At 37.9% G+C, this 23,013-nt stretch overlaps 1 protein-coding gene across 6 annotated transcripts in view; it reads right to left on the minus strand.

Moving 5' to 3' along the window:
• Window positions 1–23,013, minus strand: part of LOC150109418 (basement membrane-specific heparan sulfate proteoglycan core protein-like) — a 1,783,738-nt gene that overhangs the window by 1,352,511 nt on the left and 408,214 nt on the right. For 5 of the 6 annotated variants that reach the window (XM_090413063.1, XM_090413041.1, XM_090413050.1 and 2 more), the window contains one exon: window positions 12,711–12,818. The exons of the other annotated variant lie outside the window; for it this stretch is intronic. In XM_090413063.1, coding sequence (XP_090269189.1) covers window positions 12,711–12,818 — 108 coding nt within the window. The remainder of the gene's footprint in view (window positions 1–12,710; window positions 12,819–23,013) is intronic. 6 annotated transcript variants of the gene reach the window in all.

Below are 23,013 nucleotides of genomic sequence, written 5' to 3' on the forward strand. Positions count from 1 at the left end.
CAGGTCTTTGCCATTATCTGTTAATCTTTTCACCCCAAAATGCATAACCTTACATTTTGCCACATTAACTGACATCCATTCTCCTTTGCCCAGTCTGCCAATATATTCAAATCATCCTGCAAAATTTTGACATTCTGTATTAACTATTAATCTACCCAACTTTGCATAATCGACAAATAACAGAACAGTTATTCTCAGATCCTTGTTTATTTCGTTAATGAACGAATTACACAGTAGCAATCCGAGAACAAACCTTGCAACATGGCACTAGTTACAGGGCCTTCTTTTCTACTACTCCTGAATAAATTGCTCTCTGACATCTCTCGATCAACCACCATCCTATCCATCTCACCAAGCTAATATCCATCTCCATGTGTTGCAGTTTACTGAGATTTCCATATGGTATCCTGTCAAAGGCCTTTACAAAGCTAGCAGTATCACTGTAAACCCATTACCTTTATCCAATTCAGCTTTCACTGAATCATAAAACATTAGCAAGTTACTAAGTCATGACCTACTCCTCCTCACAAAACCATGCTGCTTCCTCCCCATAATAGTATCCAATTTCCATCTATCCATTCCTAAATTTCCATCTATCCATCTATCCAAACGCTATGCACTTCTATTTAATTTACTTCAGTTCCCATATAAGCGTTTGGCACTCTCATTACTGCAATATCACCACCTGGATGATATACTCTTACAAAATATTCACTTATTAATTTTGCTATTTTTTTTCTTTTAGTGTTGCACAGTGATCTGCATTCATTTTAGAAATTATGGATTTTACAACCGTGTTATAAATAACTATTTTAATTAAAATAGTTATTTATAACACAGCTGCAAAGTCCATTATTTCTAAAATGAATTTTACTATTTCGACAAATTCGGTTACCTCTATACCACTGGCATTCCTTAAAATCATTCTGCCATATACATTCTTTTACTGGCAGCATATCGAAAGATTGCTAACTTAGCCTGATTGCTAACTTCCTTTCATAATTTGCTTATGCCTTTTTTTCATCACACTCGTTATCCTTCTGTCCTGTGCATTATACTGTTCATGTGCCTGCAGGTAATCGTTCTCCTTAAATTCCCTCCACAACTGTTTTTTTTTTTATTTTCAGCTCCAGCTTAATGATATTCATCTATTTCCATTCACAACTCCTACTTGATTTACTCTCCTGACTCTAGGTATGCAGTCTCCCATTACCTCCCTGAAACATTCCTCCCCATGCACTATCAACATACAGCCCCTTGCAGTTTTGCATGCCATGGCACAGATCCAAGCAATCTCCTAAGCTTGTCAAACTTATCAACCTTGTAATTCCACATACATGCCATCTTAACTGAAAATTCCACACATTTGGTCAAGACCATATGATCACTCTTACCAATTGGTGGCAATATGGTCATATTCATTATAGACAAATTCTCAGATGCAATTACTAGATCACACACTCTCAAACCTAAAGTACATTCAATGCATGCTGTTTCAGGTAATTATCTCTTAGTAACTGCATGAAATCCATTTCCTTCCTCCCATGTGTCCTTTCCTCGTTCCAATCTATGTTCCCATACTTGAAATCTCCAATAATAATTATCTGTCTGCCACTCATTCAATCTATTTGCTGATGCATACTACCTCCATCTATTCCATCCCCTGGAATATGGCAACATCCAACTGTATATTTTGTTCTGCTGGCCTCAGTCTTACATGTCATGGCACCAATCCAAATGATTTCCTGAGCTTGTCAAACTTACAAGTCCTGTAATTCCACATATACCACATCTTAAGTGAAAATTCCACATTTGGCCATCTCCCACATCAAGACCATACGATCGCTGATGGCATCGTGGTCCTATTCTTTATGGACACATTCTCAGATACAATTACTAGATCAAGTACTCTTGAAACCAAAGTATATTCCACACATGCTGTCTCAGCTAATTATCCCATAAAGTCCATTTCATTCCTCCCATGTGTCCTCTTCTCCTTCCAGTCTATGATTCCACACTTGAAATCACCCCAAAATAATTGCCTGTCTTCTACTCATTGAGTCTATTCGCTGATGCATACCATCTCCATCTTTTCCATCTCCTGGTCTATAGCAGCATCGAACTGTATATTTTGTTCTGCTGGCCTCAATCTCACACCAGATAGCTTCAAATGTGCTATTTTCACTGGCTTGCAGTTGAACTTTTACTCTTTGGTTGCAGTTCAGCACCTATCATCAATAACACTCCTCCCCCATTCTTTTCTCTCTATCCTCCCTAAACACACTGTACTATTCACATTCTATCCCACTAACTATCCCACCTACATCAGCCCTGTCTCACTAATGCCAATAACTTTTGCCCAGGGTGAGCCAACCAATGCTAAAAATTCCTCCTGCTTGTTCTGAATGCTCCTGGCATTTGTGTACATAAAGTGCAAAAGCCCCTTAGGTCCACCACTATCTTGACACCAGGGCCACGCTGTGCGGTTGTGAAGATTGTGCTCCGCACAAGGGCACCTGAAGATATGGGTGCCATTTTATCATGGGAAATAATAAAATAAATATATAAATTTTGTTATTCTTGAATTATATTGTACTATATAAATTACACAATTACAAATTATAGTTAACGCAATAAAATGAAATTTTAAATCAGTCAAATTATTATGAATTCTTAATAATCTAACAACATTTTTAACTTAATACATCACCTGTTTTATTATAATTTGTTTGAAGTGAAATGTTATCAATATTACCACAGATTTTATTTCACAGAGTAAGCATCGACTCAGCGAAAAGTTTATAAATATTATCGATTGTTTATTATATTTTTAGTGGAAATTCTTAGTTTAAGACAGACCGTGAATTCATTCTTACGCTATGCTTTGCTCAGTACCGTCAACAGGATGTAGCACAGAGGCAGCCTGTCTCACGGCTCTGCTTAATAAGGGCGTTCGTTCAGCCATATTATGGCAACAATATATTTTACAGAAATACAGTATTTAGTTAGCAAATAAAAAAAGGTGCCATTTCCCATTGACAGTGAAATATGTGCTTATATTTTATTAATGTAAAAAATTAGTCATACATACCGTATATACCGCGGGACCGTATACAGCATTGGGCAGATGAGGGTAATGTTATCTGTGAGAATCAACATGGATTTGTGAAAGGACGCTCTTGTTTTAGCAATATGCTAGCCTTTTATAATAAAGTTACAAGAACATTAGATGAGGGAAAGGCATATACTGCAATTTTCTTAGACTTGGCGAAGGCATTTGACAGGGTGCCACATGATAAGCTGATATTTAAGTTGCAGCACATGGGTCTGGATGTCAGATTGGTCAACTGGATTCAGGATTGGCTGTCTGATAGGTATCAGAGAGTTGTGTATGGTGGAGCAGTTTCCAGGAGGCAGAGGGTTACAAGTGGGGTCCCCACAGGGCTCAGTACTAGGACCTATATTGTTTAACCTTTATATCAATGACATAGCCAGTGGATTGCAGGGGGATATTCAGTTGTTTTCGGATGATGCAAAGCTGAGAAGGATTATTAGTAATAGTGCAGATGTAGTAGCCCTGCAACAGGATTTAAATAAGCTAGATAGATGGGCAAATGAATGGGGATGTCAGTTTAATGCAGCAAAATGTAAGGTCTTGAGGTTTGGGAAACATCGATGGGATGCTGCATACTCTATGGGAGGAGTTGTACTGGAGGAAGTAGGGAAGACAAGAGATCTGGGGTTGATGATTGATAGAAACCTGAAGTTTAGGGGACATATTGCAAAGGTGGTGAAGGTAACACAGAGGATTGCTGCTATTATGAGAAGGACACTGACCTGCAGAGATAAGAGGGTTATCATTCCGTTGTATAAGTCTCTGATCAGACCACACTTGGACTACTGTTCTCAGATTTGGTCCCCAGGATTTGAAGGGGATAAATTAACTGTGGAAAGGATACAAAGACGGATGACAAAGTTGGTTTCAGGACTGTACAAGGATAGTTATGAGGATCGGCTGAGAGAATGTGGACTGCAGAGTTTGGTGGATAGAAGAAGGAGAGGTGATATGATTGAGACTTTTAAACTGTTGAGAGGTGGTTACAGGGTTGACACTGGGGAGTTCTTTCGCTTGGTTGAACAGCGGGAAGGGGTGATGACAAGAGGCCATCCCTGGAAGTTACGAAAGGAAACTGTGAGCAAGAGGGTGAGGAGTGGTTTCTTTGTGTGGAGGATGGTTAAGCCGTGGAATGCATTGCCTGATGGAGTGGTGGGAGCGAGAACGGTCAGTGAGTTTAAAGAGTGGTATGATAGACTGTGTTTCTCATGGGGGGAATCTCCCCTCGATGAGTCTTGACAGACTTTATGTCTTAGGAAGGACCTCCCTCGATGAGTCTTTTGACTCCTTGGAGGCCTGAATAATAATAATAATAATAATAATAAAACTAAACATTTTAGAACCCACCTATTAGATACTTAAGGAAACAACCCATAAAGCATCATATGATGTGAATTTCATAAACTTTTATAGTCTATATATATATTAAATAATATTATGCATGAATACTCAAATTGCGAGTCTCTATTGCCCCGAATTTCACATTGGAGTGATAACTCACTCCCTGCAGTAAACAATACGCCATCCCGAACAGCGATTATACTGCAGAAACACGAAAACCATGTTTTATCATGTCACTGGATAAGGTTCACAGACATTTGCAGACTGTGTAATATATTTCTCAACAAATAGTGCAATTACAGACAACTGGGAATATAAACACTAACTAATGAATCATATCTTCCCTCCAACAGAGTTAAACAAGGTCCCCGTTGTTTTCGCCAGGGAACCAGGGCGAACAGCGAAAAGTCAGCTACTGGAACAAATCTGAAAATAAACCCCAACTCAACATCACCAGAGTTAAAGATCGGTACTATCAATGTAAGAAGCCTGAATGGCAAAGAAATGAAGCTAGCTGAGGAATTAGATAAGTACCAGATCGACATAATAGGGGTGACTGAAACAAAAAAGACCAAAACTGGTGAGATCTTTCTGAGTAATAAATACAAAATGTTATATTCAGGCAATGACCATCAAGGAAAAGAAGGAGTAGCCATAATATTCAACACAAAATATGAGGCTAATCTTCTTGAATGGCAGTCAGTCTCAAGTAGAGTAATGTGGGCAAATATGAGAATGGGGAACTGGACAATGAGACTTATTTGTGCCTATGGTCCCACAGAAGGTTCTACTAAGGTTGAAGTGGAGGAATTTTTTGACGCTTTAGAAAAAGCAACTGACACAATTAAAAAGGAAAAGTTGGTCCTTGTTGGGGATCTAAATAGCAGAGTAGGAAATGATTGCGAGACATGCAAAAATATTTTGGGAAAATTTGGAGAAAAGAGCAAAGCTAATAATATTGGCAAATATCTGTTGGATTTCTGCTCAGGACATGGACTGGTTATTATTAACACCATGTTTCAACATAAAAATGTGCACAAATCCACATGGAGAGAAGAGGCTAGGAATAAGAAAAGTCTCATTGACTATGTTATTGTTGATAGTGATGTTTTCTCCCTGGTGCAGGACACCAGAGTGTACAGAAGATTCGAAATTGGAAGTGATCACTATTTAGTCTTGAGCAGGATAAAATTGAATCTCATATTGAAAAGAATAACATGTAAGAAAGTTTTAAAGCGAATAAAAGTTGAGCAGCTCTCAGATGTGAACTGTAGACTGAAATACAGAAAGATTATTGAAAAGAAAATGAAAGAGTTTGAGAACAGGAATCAAACCTTGGACATTCAGTGGCAAACTCTGAAGAAAACATTGATTGATTCTGCCAGAAAGGCATGTGGTGAGGTTGTGTGCAAGGATAAAAAAATCAGAACTCCCTGGTGGACACAGGAAGTTAAAGAGGCAGTGAAGGAAAAGAAGAAAGCATATCAAAAGTTCCTGGCAAATAAGTCAGCTTTTACTCTTACAGAATACAGAGACAAATGTAAGAAAGCTAAACAGTGTGTAAAACTAGCTAAACAAAAGTCATGGGAGGACTTTGGCAAGAATATAGAAAATAAATATCAAGAAGGTGGCAAAATATTCTGCAGGTTGTTGAAGAAACTTAGGAATGGAGGAAAGAGTGCTGTAAAAGGAGTTAGAGATGATAAAGGTGACATGAAAACAGGAGAAAAAGATATCCTTGAAGTATGGAGTAATTACTTTGAAAAACTGCTAAATGAAACAAGAGTGATTTTTCTACTTCCATACTTGAAGTAGAAAAAGCCATCAAAGGCTTGAAATGTGGAAAGGCAGCAGGAGTAGATGATATTCGAGCAGAAATGCTGAAGTATGGTGGTATAAAAGTCTTACAATGGCTGCACTGCATAGTTCAGAAAGCCTGGACAGAGGGACGAATTCCTGATGATTGGAGTAGAGCTCTCATAGTACCCATATATAAAAAGAGAAATAAAACTGAATGTGAGAATTACAGAGGTATTTCCCTACTGAGTGTTCCTGGCAAGATCTATGCAAGTATACTTGAGAAACGGTTGAGAAGAATTGTGGAAGAAAATCTTGGTGAAGAACAAGCTGGATTCAGGCCAAATAGAGGCTGTCAGGATCAGATCTTCACTTTACGACAAACAGTCGAGAAAGCATGGGAATATAACAAAGATCTGTATTTAAGTTTTGTCGATTTGGAAAAGGCATATGATAAAGTGCCAAGAGAGAAGCTATTCAATACGCTGCAGTTATATGGTGTCAATGGGGCATTATATCAAGCAATACTTAGTCTTTATTTGAGTTGTAAGTCAGCAGTTAGAATTGAAGGAAGCACAGGAAGATGGTTTAATGTTAAATCTGGTGTGAGACAAGGATGTACATTATCCCCCCTGTTATTCATTATCTATATGGATCACATTATGAAGGAAAGTGGTATTAAACCTGATATCAAAATTGGAGATGTTAATGTCAGCTCTTTGCTTTATGCGGATGATGTTATACTTCTAAATAAATCCGCTACAAGTCTGCAAGATTCTCTGACTAAACTGAATAGCTGTTGTAATAGATATGGTATGAAGGTCAGCAATAAAAAGACAAAGACAATGAAAATAGGCAGAATCATTGAAAATGTCAACTGTGTTGTGAATGGAGAACCTGTGGAACAAGTAAAACATTTCAGCTACTTAGGCACGATTTTTACTGAAGATGGTAAATTAAATATAGAAATAGACAACAGAATCAGCAAAGCTGGTATGGTGGGAAGTCAATTGAATAAATTCATATGGAATAAGAGAGAAATTAGTCAGAACACTAAATTAGCTGTATACAAGACAGTGTTCAAACCAGTTTTAACTTATGGATCTGAGTGCCGGGTCAGAAGTAAAACACTTGACCAAAGACTAGAGACCGCAGATATGAGAGTCCTGAGAAAGATTAGAGGCGTGAACAGATGGCATCAATGGCAATATCATATTAAAAATGAGGATATTAGGAAAGAACTTGACATTGTCAGCATCCAGGAATGCATTAGCAGAGCTAATCTCAGGTGGTATGGTCACTTAAATAGAATGGGAGAGGAAAGATTAGCAAAACAAGTGTTCTCTACCAGGTTGACAGGAAAACGACCCAGAGGAAAACCAAGATATAGGTGGATTGATATGGTACAAAGTGCCTTAGACGATAGAAATATAGAATCTGATCATGTTGGAGTCTTTACAAGTAACAGATTGATTTGGAGGAAAATTGTAGATAGGAAGTTAGTAATGATGTAATTTTTTCATGTAGTACTGTCATATCCTGTACACCCCTTGAGAGTACATGGCAGGAATTTGATGATGATGATGATATTATTTGTGTGTATCAAAATATCACAAAATAAAATATTTTGTGATATTTTGTGCAACAAGGTCCCCTACATGCCCAATCAAAAAATCTAGTGAAGAATCACAGAAAAAGAGGTGATAATTTGATCTTGAAACGAAGTTACAAGTTATAAAGCAACACGAAGTTGGTAAACCAGTCAATGTGATTGCACATGACTTCGGATGGTCTCATTCTGAAGTGACGGCCATTTTGAAAAATAAGGATAAAATCATAGAGGCTGTGAAAGGATCTACTTCCATTAAATTGATGATAGTGACGAAGCAACAAAAAGGTCCTGTTGGTGATATGGAAAAGCTACTTCGAAAAATGCATACCCCTTAGCACTATTACCATAACTGCTAAATGCATTAAGTCTCTTCAACATGTTGAAGGAGAAAGCAGGGCCTGATTTATGACTACAAATTCAATACTTCTTCCGGTTGATTCATTAGATTCAAGCAGAGTTTTGCACTGCATAACGTGCAAAGGTATGGTGAATCTGCAACTGCCGATAAGAAACCTGCCAAGGAGTTTGTGGAAATTGGAAAAAATTGCTACGGTGGAAAATTACTTGAAACAACAAATATTTATTATGGATGAGACCTCCTTGTGTCAGAAAAAATGCCCGAGTGGACATTCATCCACAAAAGCTAATATCTATGCTCAGTTTCAAATCTCTTAAAGACCATATTATGATTCTCTTAAGGGGTAATGTGGCTGGATATAAACCGAAACCATTTGTGATATGGCACAGTGAGAATACACGAGACTTCAAAAACATTAGAAAACATACTTTTCCAGTTCATTATCAGAGCAATAAGAAGTCGTGGATGACTCAAAAACCCTTAATCAACTGTTATGCAAGTGAAATGGAAAGCTATTGTGTGAAAGAAAATGTAGAATTTAAAATTTTATTAATTCTAGATAATTCTCCAAGTCATCCACATTATGTTAGTGATATTCATGTTTCTTCCTGCAAACACTACTTCATTGATTCAACAGATGGATCAGGGAGTTCTTGCAGTGTTTAAGGCTCATTATCTATGGAGAACGTTTTCACAAGCCATTTCTGCCACTGATCAGACTCTCATGCAATTCTGCAAAGCATTCTATATTTATCATGCTATTAAAAATATTGATATGGCTTGGGACTTCACCCCAAGCTACAGCAATTTTTCCATATGCCACTCAGTGTATGAGTGGCATATGCAAAAAGACATTAAAAAGGTTTGTGCACGATTTTTGAAGTTTTGAAAAAGAGGAAGACCTTTTTAAATTGAGTGAAGAAAGAGTGGGCCTAGCAAACAATATGAATCTCGAACTGAATGGTGACGACACAGTTAAACTCATAGAAAGTGCCTGTGAAGAGTTGACCAATTCTTCATTGGTCGAACTGGAGAAACAACATGTTGCACAAGAGGAAGAACGAGAAAAGGAAGAAGGGAAAAGAGAAACAAGAAGAGGTAGTTAATTCACAGTGAAGGGTCTTGCAAAAATATTCTCTGAAGTTAGCAATGTTCTTAAAATGGCTGAAGACATTGACCCCAATGTTGAAAGCTACTTATGAGTAGAAAGGAAAGTATACGGTGCATTTGCTTGCTATAAACAGATTTATGGTGAAAAGAAGAAGAGGAATAAGCAAAGCACATAAGACATTTTCATCAAAAAAACGAAAAGTTACACCAGAAGAGTGGCAGCCTAGTCCTACACATAAGGAAGGTAATGAGAATGTAATTGTGGACGAAGATTTGGGTGATTATTCTCCTGTTTTATAGTGGCAGTAATGTACAGTATTATAAGGTTTAAAAATTAAAATGACAGTACACTTATTACAGTTAAGTTCCTAACCCTTATAACTTTGTCGATTTAATGTATCAACTTATGTCCTCCTGGATGGAACAGAACCCCGACATGTCAAGAGATGACTGTATGCAGTCAACAATTTCACACTCTTTTAGGCCATCCCACCAAAGCATCACTGTACTCTGATTACTACAGTTCACCTCTTTCCTCAATTTGACCATCCCATTTCTCTGATTAGGGCTGATTTCCATTCACATCCCTGTTATTCCCACCTTTTTGGCATTTCACTCTGCCCTGCCATAATCACTTCACCTTTCTATCCATCATCTTCCCATAACTTGCTTCCCAGTCTCTCTCTCACACACTCCTTAATGATGCTATTTCATCTTGACTGTGTACTCTTAGCAAACAACAGTTGTTCCAAATATCCAATACTAAATCCATTCAAATGCAATCCATCAAATTTAAACTATTTCAACTTCCCTTACAAATCACTCCATACATTTGAAAAACTGTGCAACATTTTCCTGAACATTCATTCATCTCATAATTTGGTATCATCGCTCTCCTTCAATTCACCATTATCATATTTTTTTAACAAGCTAACCACTTTCCAATGACATTATTATCCTTCATCTCCATTTTCAAATCCTTTTTCACATTCCTTGTTCTCACCATCCAAGTGATTTGTGCTCACTACACAAATTCCAATGCCAGTTCCTTCCATGCCAAGGATGGGATATTTTTTTTTTTTGATGTAACCAAAATGGAAAACAAGTCTTATATACCTTGCATTTCTAGTCTTCAACCCACCTGTCCCTTAGGACAGGAAGAGCCCCTGATAAGAGGTCAAAATGATTAATGCAGCTAGTACATCACTCCTCAGCTGCACCCCCTAAAAGGAAGTATTTATGGCTGTTGATCCATGTTTGTGGGGCCAATTTGATTTGTCTGTTCTGATAGATGAAAAATCAAACTATTGGGAGGGGGGGAGAGAAAAACCTTTACATCCATATGAGAGCTAGCTCACTATTTGATAAAGATTTCTATTAGATGGGATTCAAACCGAGGTCTTTCTAACCATGGGCTCATCTATACAACTACACTATGAAGGCTCACCTTGCTAGTCACCACAGCAGTAATAACTGAATGTCCATACAAAGTAAATCTGCTCATTCTCATCAGTCAATTGCTTCTTTAGATAGTCAAGTTCCTCTTTCATATGTTTAACTTCACTCTATTTTCATCAACTCTTGTCTAAGCTTTTCCACTTCATTTCCATTATCTTTGCCAGCACCTTCTTCCATGCACTATCTCATTTAACCTAACATCCATGATCTCTCACATTTTTGATACATACGTAACAATACATAACAATGGCTTCTCCACAATAGATCATATCAGGTCATTTCACAACTGACAGAAAAATGCAGAGAATACCAAATCCCTCTATGTTTCCTCTTTATTGATTTTAAAAAAGCATTTGATACCATAGAACACGATGCAGTCATCAGTGCCTTACTGGAAATAAATGTGGATCCTACTTATATCCACATGATAAAAGAAATTAACAAAAATCAGACCACACAAATAACCCTATTTGATCAACCTATAAATATAGATATAAAGAGAGGGGTCTGCCAAGGCAATGTGATCTCCCCAAATCTATTTACCAGCACTTTAGAATACATTCTGAAAAAAAAATAGACCCAAACAGAAGAATAAGCATAGATGGTGAAAAGCTACAAATTCTTATGTTTGCCAATGATCTAGTACTGATATCCCACAACCCAAAAGACCTAGAAGAAATGGGTTTAAAAGTATACACAAACAGCAGTAAGATAGGCTTAGAAATGAATCTAGAAAAAACAAAATGGATCAAAAACATCTACACAAGTGACAGTCACCTATGTGTTGATAACATCCCTATAGAACAAGTTGACTGATACAAGTAATTAGGACAAACAATAAAAATGAATAACGATTTATCTGGAGAACTAATAAGAAATAAAGCTGCATGGCTATCATTCAACAGACTAAAAGAAACACTTACTGATCCAAATCTTGACATCTCTCTGAAGACAAAACTATTTAATAGTGATATTCTACCATCACTCACATATGGATCAGAAACATGGAACACGATAAGAAAAGAAGAAGAGACTCTCAGAATAACTCAGCGTGCAATAGAAGGCAGGATTTGTATCAGCAGAATGGAACATGTTAGAAATACGGAACTAAGAAAGAGATCAGGCATAAAAGATGTGGTAACTATGGTATATGAAAGCAAGATGAGATGGGCAGGTCACATAGCCAGACTCAGGGATAACAGATGGACATATAGAATACTCAACTGGCAACCAAGAATAAAGAGTAAACTAGGAAGACCACCTACAAGATAGGAAGATCCACTAGTGAAATCTATGGGTATAACATGGAAGAGAGAGGCTCAAGATCGAGATTGTTGGAGGCATCTTTGTGACCTGCACTCATGGAGAAATCCTGAGTGAAACACGGGTCCATCAAGGTAACATGTAACAATCCAAGCAAAAACTATCTCCAAATTAAAACATTTCATGCTGCTGGTACATTCTTCCTTAATGCTATAATATGTTAATGTTATATTACATTTATTATGTTAATATAATTTAGTTATGTTAATAAATTATTACATTAAAAATATTAATAAGATGTCAATGTTCAGTTGACTCCTTACTCTAAAAGATAATTATTCTTAATAACAAACACCTGAGCAATAGATTTTCACATCTCAGAATGACAGATGGAAAACTCAAATTGATTAAGAAGCCAAATGTTGTATAACTCACTAATTTCTTGTGAAGTATAATATTATCTAATCCCAAAAGCAAAAAAAAAAAAGTTATTTCCCACAGGATTTTCAAAATAGCAAGATCGATGATTCCTAAGCTTTTCTTTCTACTCATCACCAGAATTACAAAGCTATATAATTATGCATTTGAAAGAATAACCATAATTATTCTTTCAAATGCAGCTACACAGCTATTCCCCAAAAAAAAAAAAAACTTACGACAATCCTTTTCATCAGAACTGTCTTGGCAATCACTGTAGCTATCACATCGCCTATTAATATCAATACAAAATCCATTTCCACACATGAACTCATCTGAAGCACAAGCTGAAAGGGAAAAAAAAAAGTGCACATATTTCTGATATAAAAATAAACATCAAACATTAGAAAAATATTTTATAGAAAACAAGATACTTTTTCTCTCTCTGAAGTGAACAGGGAAAGTTTAAAAAAGTGCAAGAGAAACAACTCTTTCAAATGCTATCTCTTATCTTTCTAATTTAACAGAAAAGTCATTGAATGTAACATGACTAGTTCAGAAGGCACTGTAGACCTAACACAAGATGAATGGAGAGATCTGAGGTTTTCCATGAAGATAAGAAATGAAAGAAGAGAGGGATGCTGAATGAGATTTGGTTAGTGTTGCTACAGGCCAGGGAATGGAGGATGGAGACAATGGAATGTATAGGCAACTTAACTTAGAAAATAAAAAAAAGATGACATTATGGGCAATTTCAATTACAGCAGTACTGATTGGAATGAAGATATTAGGGAATAAAGAAAATTAATATACCGAGTGGGAATAAGGATTAACCAATCTACTGCATCAGATTTGGTTTCAAATATCTGCACAGTGAAGTGTGGGTCTTTACTTGAAGTACTGATCTTACTAATGTCTTGTATGCTTTTATTCTGGTATGCCTCTGTACTTCTGTTAGATTAATAAATAGATTCATTTCAATTTCTATCTCACAGACATTTTGGCACTGTCTTTTCTACATGTACTTCAATGGTTATTGCTCAACCGAGTTGGCGACCATCATTCCTCCACTTTCTGTTGCACTTGTTAACACGTTTGCTGCCAACTAAGAGTATACTCGTAGTTGGTAAACCAGCTACACAAGCGAGCTACAAGTATACTCGTATGACGCTTACTGCCGACAACGAGATTACTGTACTGACCTTGAAGTGAAAATGCTTGGCTTGTGGAGCTAGCATCAAAACTGTGTATTCTCATAGAAGGTATATGCTCTGCACAAGCCAACTACGAGTATACTCATATGACGCTTACCACCGGCAATGATATTACCGTACTGACCTTGAAGAAGTGAAATTGCTCGGCGTACGGGAGCAGACTATGCCGAAGTAGCTTGGCAGCGAACGTGTTAACACAAGAGTAGCAGCTGTTCGGCATCCCTTTTCAATGTAACTGCAAACGCAACGAATTTGCTTCTCTTCTTTTGTTATTCCATCTAACCCTGTCCTTTTAGACAGCCTTGCTCATGATGAATTCCCAAACAATTACAACCTGCTACTCAAAAACTCTTTCAATCTTTATCCCACACAAAACACTGATATTCTAATAGATCCTTTGATCTCTCATGTATGAGATTAATATTTAAAAACTCCAAATATAAGTCATTGCAATAAAGCATGAAAAATCTAGCTCTCACATCAATTAATGAATGCAATCAGGGAAGGAGTGATCCTTCCCTGATTGCATTCATTTTCATGGATGCCCACTAGTCCTCTTCCTTCCTCCAATAAATGAAAAATTCCATCCACTGGTATACCTTGTATTCCTTTTTCAGAAGTTTGTAGATCATTATCACATCACTCCACTTTCTTATTTTTGCTAGCATCTGCAGTCCACAAAGCATCAATCTTTCTTCATAATCTGTATTCTGTGGTCCTGATATCTTAAGTTCACACTCCTTTGCATCCTCTCCACCATATCTGCATTATCTCAGAAACCAGAAGACCAACATCTGCATAGAATAGTCCAGATAAGGTCACATCAAAGCCTTTTAAAGAGACAAAATGACTTCCTTATTCTTACATATCAGTATTCTCTTCAGTATTGCAATTATCTTCTGAGTTGTATTCACACTCTTTACTATATTATTATTATTATTATTATTAAACAAGACCTCATGGATTCAAAGACTCATCTAGGAGGTCCTTTTATCTCACACACATCTCACCATACCGCATCTTAAACACATTCAAACTCCTTGAAGACACCACACTCTCAGGCAAGGCATTCCAATCACTCACAACTCTACATGAAAAAAACCTGCCTCTCACTCCCCTACTCACACCCTCTTTATACAATTTCCAGGGATGACCTCTGGTTCTCCCGTGATCTCCCACTATTCTCTGTAGAACTTCTCCACCATTGATCCTATAACAACCCCTTACCAACTTGTAGGTCTCTATCATATCTCCCCTCTTCCTTCTCTCCACTAGACTCTGCAAATTACATCTTTTCAATCTTTCCTCATACTCGACATTCCAGAGGTCAGAAACTACCTTAGTCAGTCGCCTTTGGACCCTTTCCAACATCTCTTCGTCCTTCTGAAAACCAGGTGACCAAATCTGGGCACAATAGTCCATGTGTGGCCTAATCAAAGCCTTATACAATGGAACAAGAATCTCCCTACTTCTAGACGTCAGTGTCCTCCACATCATTCCCAGAAGTTTTTGTGTTGTCTTCACAATTTTGGCGATGTGTCCCCAAAATTTTAGAACCTTATCCACTATCACCCCCAGATCTCTTATTTCCTCTACTTCCAACAATATATTCTCACCAAGCATAAATTCTGCATCCCATCTTTGTTTTCCAAATTTTAAAACCTTACATTTTGCAACATTGAATGCACATCCCCATTTGCTTGCCCAATCACTCAATTTAATCAAGTCTTCTTGCAAGGCCACAACATCTTCACTACTCTTTATGGTTCGTCCCAACTTTGCATCATCTGCAAACAACTGAATATCTCCATCCAAATCTTCGCCAATATCATTAATATACAAGTTAAATAGTAATGGCCCTAAAACAGATCCCTGAGGCACTCCACTAGTGACTTTCCTTTTCCTGGATATTGCACCCCCATACACAACATGTTGATACCTATCAGATAGCCAGTCTCCAATCCAATGCACTAATCTAATATCCAACCCCATCTGCTCTAGTTTGACTGTCAACTTATCATGAGGTACTCTATCAAAAGCTTTTGCGAAATCCAAGTATATTACTGTGTATCCTTCTCCTCTGTCCAAGGAAGCAGTCACTTTATTGTAATAAGTAAGTAGATTACTAAAACATGACCTCCCTTTAGCAAATCCATGCTGTCCATCAAAGATTATACCATTGTTGTCAACCCAACTCTGGATCCTAGTTCTCACAAGCTTCTCCAACAACTTAACCACAACACCTGACACACAGATAGGCCTATAGTTTGATGCTTGAGTTCGATCACCTTCTTTATGAAGTGGCACAATCTTGCCCTCCTGCCACTCTTTAGGGACTTGACAAAGTGCAAGACTCATATTAAAAAAATATGTCAAAGCAGGTGTCAACTCTCTGGCACATTCCTTCAGAATACGCTGTGATATATTATCAAGTCCCACAGCCTTATTTACATCTAGTTTACTCAACTCCCCAAACACCTCTTGCTCACTTACAGTCAGTCTCTCCTCCCCATCATCAACTGCTCTTAATCTCTCCATGAAGTCACATTCACAAGATTGAAAGATCTTTATGAACTGCTCATTAAGTATCTCCACAACACATTCTGCAACAGCTGTCTTTATACCATTTTCTCCAATCAATGTCATCCTTCCATAATCATTCTTTCTTTTGCTGGCTACGTATCGAAAGAACTCCCTAGGATTCTTTTTGGCTTCATTAGCTAACTGCTGTTCATACCTCTCTTTAGCTACTCTCACCAAGTCACCCTCCTCGCCTGGTCTTTGTAGACCTCATGAAATTGGTTACTTCCACTTCTCTTATGCTGCCTCCACAATGCCCTTTTTCTCTGTATTGCATGCTTAATCTCTTTATTCATCCATCTCACATCTACCTTATTTAACCTTCTCACCCATGGTATACATTTAGACATTGCATCTACTAAATATTTTTTGAAAATCCCCCAAACTGCATTGATCTCTTTTCCAGCTAACTCCTCATTCCATGCTACACCTGCAAGCTGTCTCCTGAGCTCTTCATAATCACCCCCCTTGTAGTTCCACATATACCCTTTTTTCACAGTGGTCCTTTCACTGCTGGCAACCACCCAAGTAATCACCTCATGGTCACTTTCACCAATTGGTGGATGATTTGATACCTCATTGATAATTACATCCTCCGATGAGATGACCAAATCCAAGACCCTTAATCCTCGTGTGCCCTCTGTTACATACTGTCTGAGGTAGTTATCCCTCAAAAACTCAAGAAACTCATTTTCTTTACTTCCAGTTGCTATCTCTTCATTCCAGTCTATATTGCCATAATTAAAATCACCCATAATGATCACCCTTTTCTTATTTGCTTGGCTTATTTGACTATACATTTCACTATCACCACCATCCACATTACCAGGTCTATAACAACATCCCACCAAGTATTTGATTCTATTCACCTCTATCTCACACCAAAACCACTGGCCCCATTTCTCTCTTGCATCTATACCTTGTATGGACATAACTCTTTCTCTATCATCAATAGCACTCCCCCTCCCTTTTTACCCCTTCTATCCTCACGAAACACATCATACCTTTCCATCTCTATTCCTGTCAGGATGTCATCCTCATCTAACCATGTCTCACTTATTCCGACAATCTCTGGGTACACGGACGCAATTAGTGCAACCATTTCATCCGCCTTGTTTCTTATACTTCTAGCATTGGTATACAAACACAACAACTCATTTCTGGATCTACAGCTAGTTCCACTGATACCACTCACTCGATGTGATCTCTCCATGCTGGACTGGGGCCATTTCCCTTTCTGCTTCTTCATTTTAGAACCCTTTGCAATTCCATCTGTTTCCTTTTGATCCCTGATCATCCCATTACTTTCCTGCTTACACATGCTCTCACCTCCTCTTGGAGCATCCACCTTTCTCATGCTGTGTATCCCTGTCCATCCTGAGCCTCCCCGTTTCCCTGCTGCTCTTGCACACCCATTCTCTCATTTTCTATACTCATACCACTCACTTTCCCATTCATTTCCACTTCTTCAATCTCTCCTGTCTTACTCTCCTGCTCTTCCACATCACTCCCCTCTCGATCTGATTCATTCTCTCTATTCACTTCTCCACTTTCCAGCAGCAGTCTCTCCAAGTGACTCACACCATAACACCACTCAAATGCAGTCCATCGCTCCAATACAGCTCACTTCGTCCCTCAAACTCATTCCACACATTAAGAAACTGTACTCCCATCTCCTCGCACATTTCAGCCAGTTAACTCTTTCATGCCATCATGATTTATTTTAATAGTTTTGACCTGAATTCTCTTAATTTCATTCCGCATCCATTTCATTTCTTGCTTCATCCAATCCAATTCACCTTCCGAACCTCGCGACACATTGTCTCTATCATTAAATCTTTCTAACTTTCTACCTCTCGACCCCCTCTTCTCACTTTCCTTCTCATTCATCCTTCTTTGTTTCCGTACTTTCGGTCCAACATATGGCCCCTGGATATCAACTTCCTAGCTACTAAAATTCCAAGATCTCTAGCCTTGTCAGTTTCTTCTGGCATATCCTGCCAATATAACAAATATGCCATTGGATATCTCATTACATGAAAGCCCATAACTTTACATTTACTAAAAGTGAACTAAGCCATTTTCACATGCCCATAATTCCAGCTCATTCAAATCTACCATTCAGCTAGTACTGCATGTCAGTTGCATTCCTAATTATCCTGCCTATCTTTGCATTATTGGCAAAGAGCTGCAAGTCTGAAATCCTTCCCATTGTCAATGTAAAAACAAACATGGGAACAAGGACTGATCCCTGAAGTGCACCACTTGTCACTTTAAATCTCTAACATCCTTCCCCTGCACCCAATACACCATGTATTCCTAGGTAGACAAATTGTGCTCTATAGCTTCCATTCATTTTCTGGATTTTATCCCATACAACTTTTGCACTAGTTGCTTCATTGAAGATATAAATTAGATCCAAAATTGTTTTTGAATGAAGTCTCATGGCTAGTTGGTCTAGAGGCACGATTCTTGCTTAGAATGAGGACCCAGGTTCAAATCCAGGACTAGCTCATTCCTTCTTTGAACAGACATTATCAGGTGGTGTATGGTGATAGGCCCATGTTTGGAGAGCTCCAAAATTTAAGTTCTTTAGTATGAAAAAAAAATAGTGATATTAGTTAAAAATTGTATTAGAATTAGATTGTATTGTGGTGTTAATTTAAATTAAAAGCTATTTTAAAGTTAATGTCTTTCTGCACAGTAAGTTGGCATCCAAGGCATCATTGTTTAAAGAATTCAACCAATGTCTGCAAGAGATGTACATATTACCAAAGACAAATGGAATTTGGTTTGAAAGTAATAGTGGTGAAAAAGTATGCCAAAAATGCTATGAAAATGAGGGCCAAAACTGTGGATCAGGTTACGAAACTGAAGCAGTGGACGGAACCGAGAATATACGTCAAAATGTCTTATCGTATAATGGTGGATAGAATTGAAAGAAGGGTTAAAAGTCACATGATTGAGGAAAAAAAAGTGTTGATTGAAAGAATAGTGGTACGATAGATGTAAAGAAAAAAGAGTTGGCTGTAATGAGGGAGATAGCCTGGTTACGTGAAGATACACAGGACAAAGCAGGAGCTGCAACGAATATAGAAATGTCCCAAGTAGGTCAGCTTATATCAGAAAGAAAGAAGTGTGAGAAAAGAGAAATGAATGCTTGACTAAGAGAGAGATGGAAAAATTCAAGGAGTGAGTCTTGTACAGTGATTCTATCCTAAAACGTGTGATTGGCGAGATATTGAAAATATCATGCACAACAGGTGCAAAAATTAATGATGTTACTGAGGCTATTGGAGCACCAAAGGCAAAGTGACATGGTTGATCATTTTGGGACAGACTGGAATAAGGAAAGGGACATGGCAAGACAGAGGTGAGATTTATACAATTGCTAAGGGATAATTACATGAAACAATATGCTATAGAGGAGACAAGAGGTTTGAGGGTGTTGGATCTGATAACAGCATCAGAAGATGTATCCATAACCAAGGTAGACTCTGCATCCAACTGGGGAGAGTGATCATGCGATCAAGAAGGAGTTTATGTTCAACTATAAGGCATGTGATTATAAGAGACTCAGGAGTCTTCTTGAAACAGTGCCATTACTTGAGAAGCTATAAGGAAAGAATGTCAATAGTGCATTGGCAAGTGGTCAGAGATTGCTTGAGAGTAGCAGTATCAGACTGCATACCCAGGGTCAGGAGGATGAACAACTGGAATTAATTGGATGAGTAGGAATATAAAGCAAGAGCTGCAAAGCAAGGAAACATATGGAGGAAATATAAAACAAAAAGTGATTAGCATGCTCATAAGAAGTACAAAGTGCATGTAAGAAGGGCAACTAGAATAGTAGGCAAGGCCAAATCAGAAATAATTACAGTACAGGCCAAAGTAAACTCAAGAGTTTTTCCATTATGCAGCAAGTAAGAGGAAAATGACTATGGCAGAATGGCTTTAGGCAATGTTCATGGTAAAGTGACTGAACCAAAAGAAATAGCTGAGTTGCTGAGTGATCATTTTGCAAAAGGTGTATCATCCACGTCTTGATTTTACAGTTGATGTTACAAAGATGCATAACAACATTGAAGTAGATGAACAAGCAGCGTTCAGCATGTTAAAAAATATGCATGTGAACACAGCAGCGGGGCTGGATGGCATATCAGCCAGCACACTACATGAATGTGCAAGAGAATTGGCATTGCTCCTGATGAAGTTGTTCAATTTAAGTCTCAGCCCTGGCAGTTCCAAGGGAGTGGAAAGAGGGTAAGATAGTATATACCATAAGATATAAAGGTAAGATAGTATATAAAGTTAAGATAGTACCATTGCATAAAGGTGGCTCCAAGACAGAAGTAGCAAACTACAGGCCAATTAATATATTGGGAGTGGTTGTTTAAAGTATTGGAAAAGTTGTAAAGTTTGTAAAGGGTAGGTCCTGTCTTAGTAACTTACATTTTATAATAAAGTGACAACAGAATTGGATAAAGGCAATGGCTACACCATGATACTGCTCGACTTTGCCAATTCTTTAGTTTGTATATCAATGACATAAGAAAAGATTAAAGAGGGTGGTATTCAGGTGTTTGCTAATGATGCAAAACTGGGGAGAGCAATAGTTGATAAAGATGAAGTAGATATCCTGCCGGACGATTGAAATAAATTGGCATTGTGGGCAAAGGATAATGATCGTCAATTTAATGTTGCAAAATGTAAGGTTATGCACTTTGGGTTGAAAAGGTTACATATGGTGCATCATGTTCATGGTATTGGATTGCAGGAAACATGAAGCTAGGGATTTGGGGATAATGGTGGACAAAGAGGTTGAAGTTCAGAAGGCATATTGCAAAAATTAGTAAAATAGCTCAATGAATCACTTGGATGTTGAAAAACATGTTAATAAGTAAAGATAAGGAAGTTATTATCCCTCTTTATAAGGCTATGATTCAGCCACATCTTAACTACTGTACACAGATTTGGATTCAGAGATACAGGGTGTTCGGGATAAATTTGACAGTTTCGTAAGGAAAAAGAAAATCTTCTTTGTATCTATTAAATTTAATGAATTGACAAAAAAACATTACAGGCAGAGTTAATTACAATACTATCAACAAGATTTACTCAAAATAACCACCATTAGCATCGATCACAGCTTCAATTCTGCTTCGGAACCTCGAACAAGCTGATGCTACAGTCTCCCTGGGAAGGGCCGCAAAAACTGTTTTAATTTTATCCATTAACTGGGCTTTTGTATTACTGGAAGTGCGATTGGTGTCTTTTTCAACTGCGCCCCATACAAAATAATCCATGGGGTTAAGGTCTGGGGAGTTTGGAGGCCAAACATTTGGACTGGTGAAGTCGTAGAAATTTTCAGACAACCATTTTTGACTTTTCCCAGAGGTGTGGCAAGGGGCCGAATCCTGCTGCCATACATACGGCCTACCATTGGCTACTCTTGTTATCCAGGGCTTGACTACAGTTAGCAACTCCACGAACAAAGCCCGAATTCCAATGCCAGGGTTCTTCAACACCTGTTCCTGCAGATTTGCGAGGAATTCTGCTGTACGAACGCAATCAGATCGTCTGCTAGGGATCTTTCTTCTTGCTACATCCTCGTAGTCACCATTGCAAGTCTCTAGTTCATGCCTGATTGTTTTTACTGTATTCAGGGAGCATTGGGCAGCAGTCGTAATATCCTTATTTTGATGGTGGGCACGAATCATCATGATACAAGTTATTCTCTTCCATGATTCAGGTGGGTTCCAGCTATCCATCCTTTCTGACATCTTGTATATGAATGAAGAAGGGTCCAAACTTTTAAATGAAGAGAAGTGTGTGTTAATACATGTAACTTACGGAAAAATATAATTAATTATAAATATGTCAAATTTATCCCGAACACCCTGTAAGTGACCAAGGTGGTTGGTTACAGGTCTGTGGAATATTCCCTACGAGGACAGGTTGAAGATTGTTACAAAGTTTGGCAGAGGAGAGAGGAGATGATAGAAACCGTTAAGATATTAAAGGGGTTTTATAAAATTGATGCAAATGATTTTTCAATGTATGACAAATAAACAACTAGGGACCATCAATGGAAGTTGTGTAAGAACGTGGTTAGTAAGGGTTTGCAGACCATATTTTCAGTTTGCAGACTGCTTTTGTTCCACAAAATCACATACCAAGATCAATTCTTGGGCTGACATACACCCCTAGCCTTCCATGGCCTCCTCAGCCTGCTACAAACTTGGTCTTCTGCTTGAAGATACTACTCACCTGTGCAACTAATACTATTAATCGAAATCCTTCCAATCTCAGAATACTGTTCTACATTTGGGATGATGCATCAAATAACCAGAAGTCAGTCTAAGAATGATGCTATACAGAAAAGGGCAGTCTGTTTTCAAAATGATCACTAATTCCCTCCAATCACTTCTCATATGCTCTGTTCTGACATTTTGCCTTTTCTCCATATTTCTATGGGTCACTCAGCCAAACTATCCACTTTCCTCTAAGCATGTAAAGAACAAGGAAACACTTAACATTTATACATATTTCAGCTTCAAACTTACTCAAACCAACCCTTCATCCTCCTTTTTCATTTCATCTACCTGTTCTTTGGAAGAATCATCCCTATACCATTTTCTCAAGGACTAATTTTTCTTATTTACCACTTGTCCATACATATTTCTATAGCATTACTTGTCCATAAATGGTACAGTTGTGTTATATAGGTTTTGTAACCTTTCATGTA

This window comes from Typopeltis vanoorti, chromosome 2, assembly GCF_054136105.1.
Source record: "Typopeltis vanoorti isolate ZY-2024b chromosome 2, IOZ_Tvanoo_1.0, whole genome shotgun sequence".
NCBI lineage: Eukaryota > Metazoa > Arthropoda > Arachnida > Uropygi > Thelyphonidae > Typopeltis > Typopeltis vanoorti.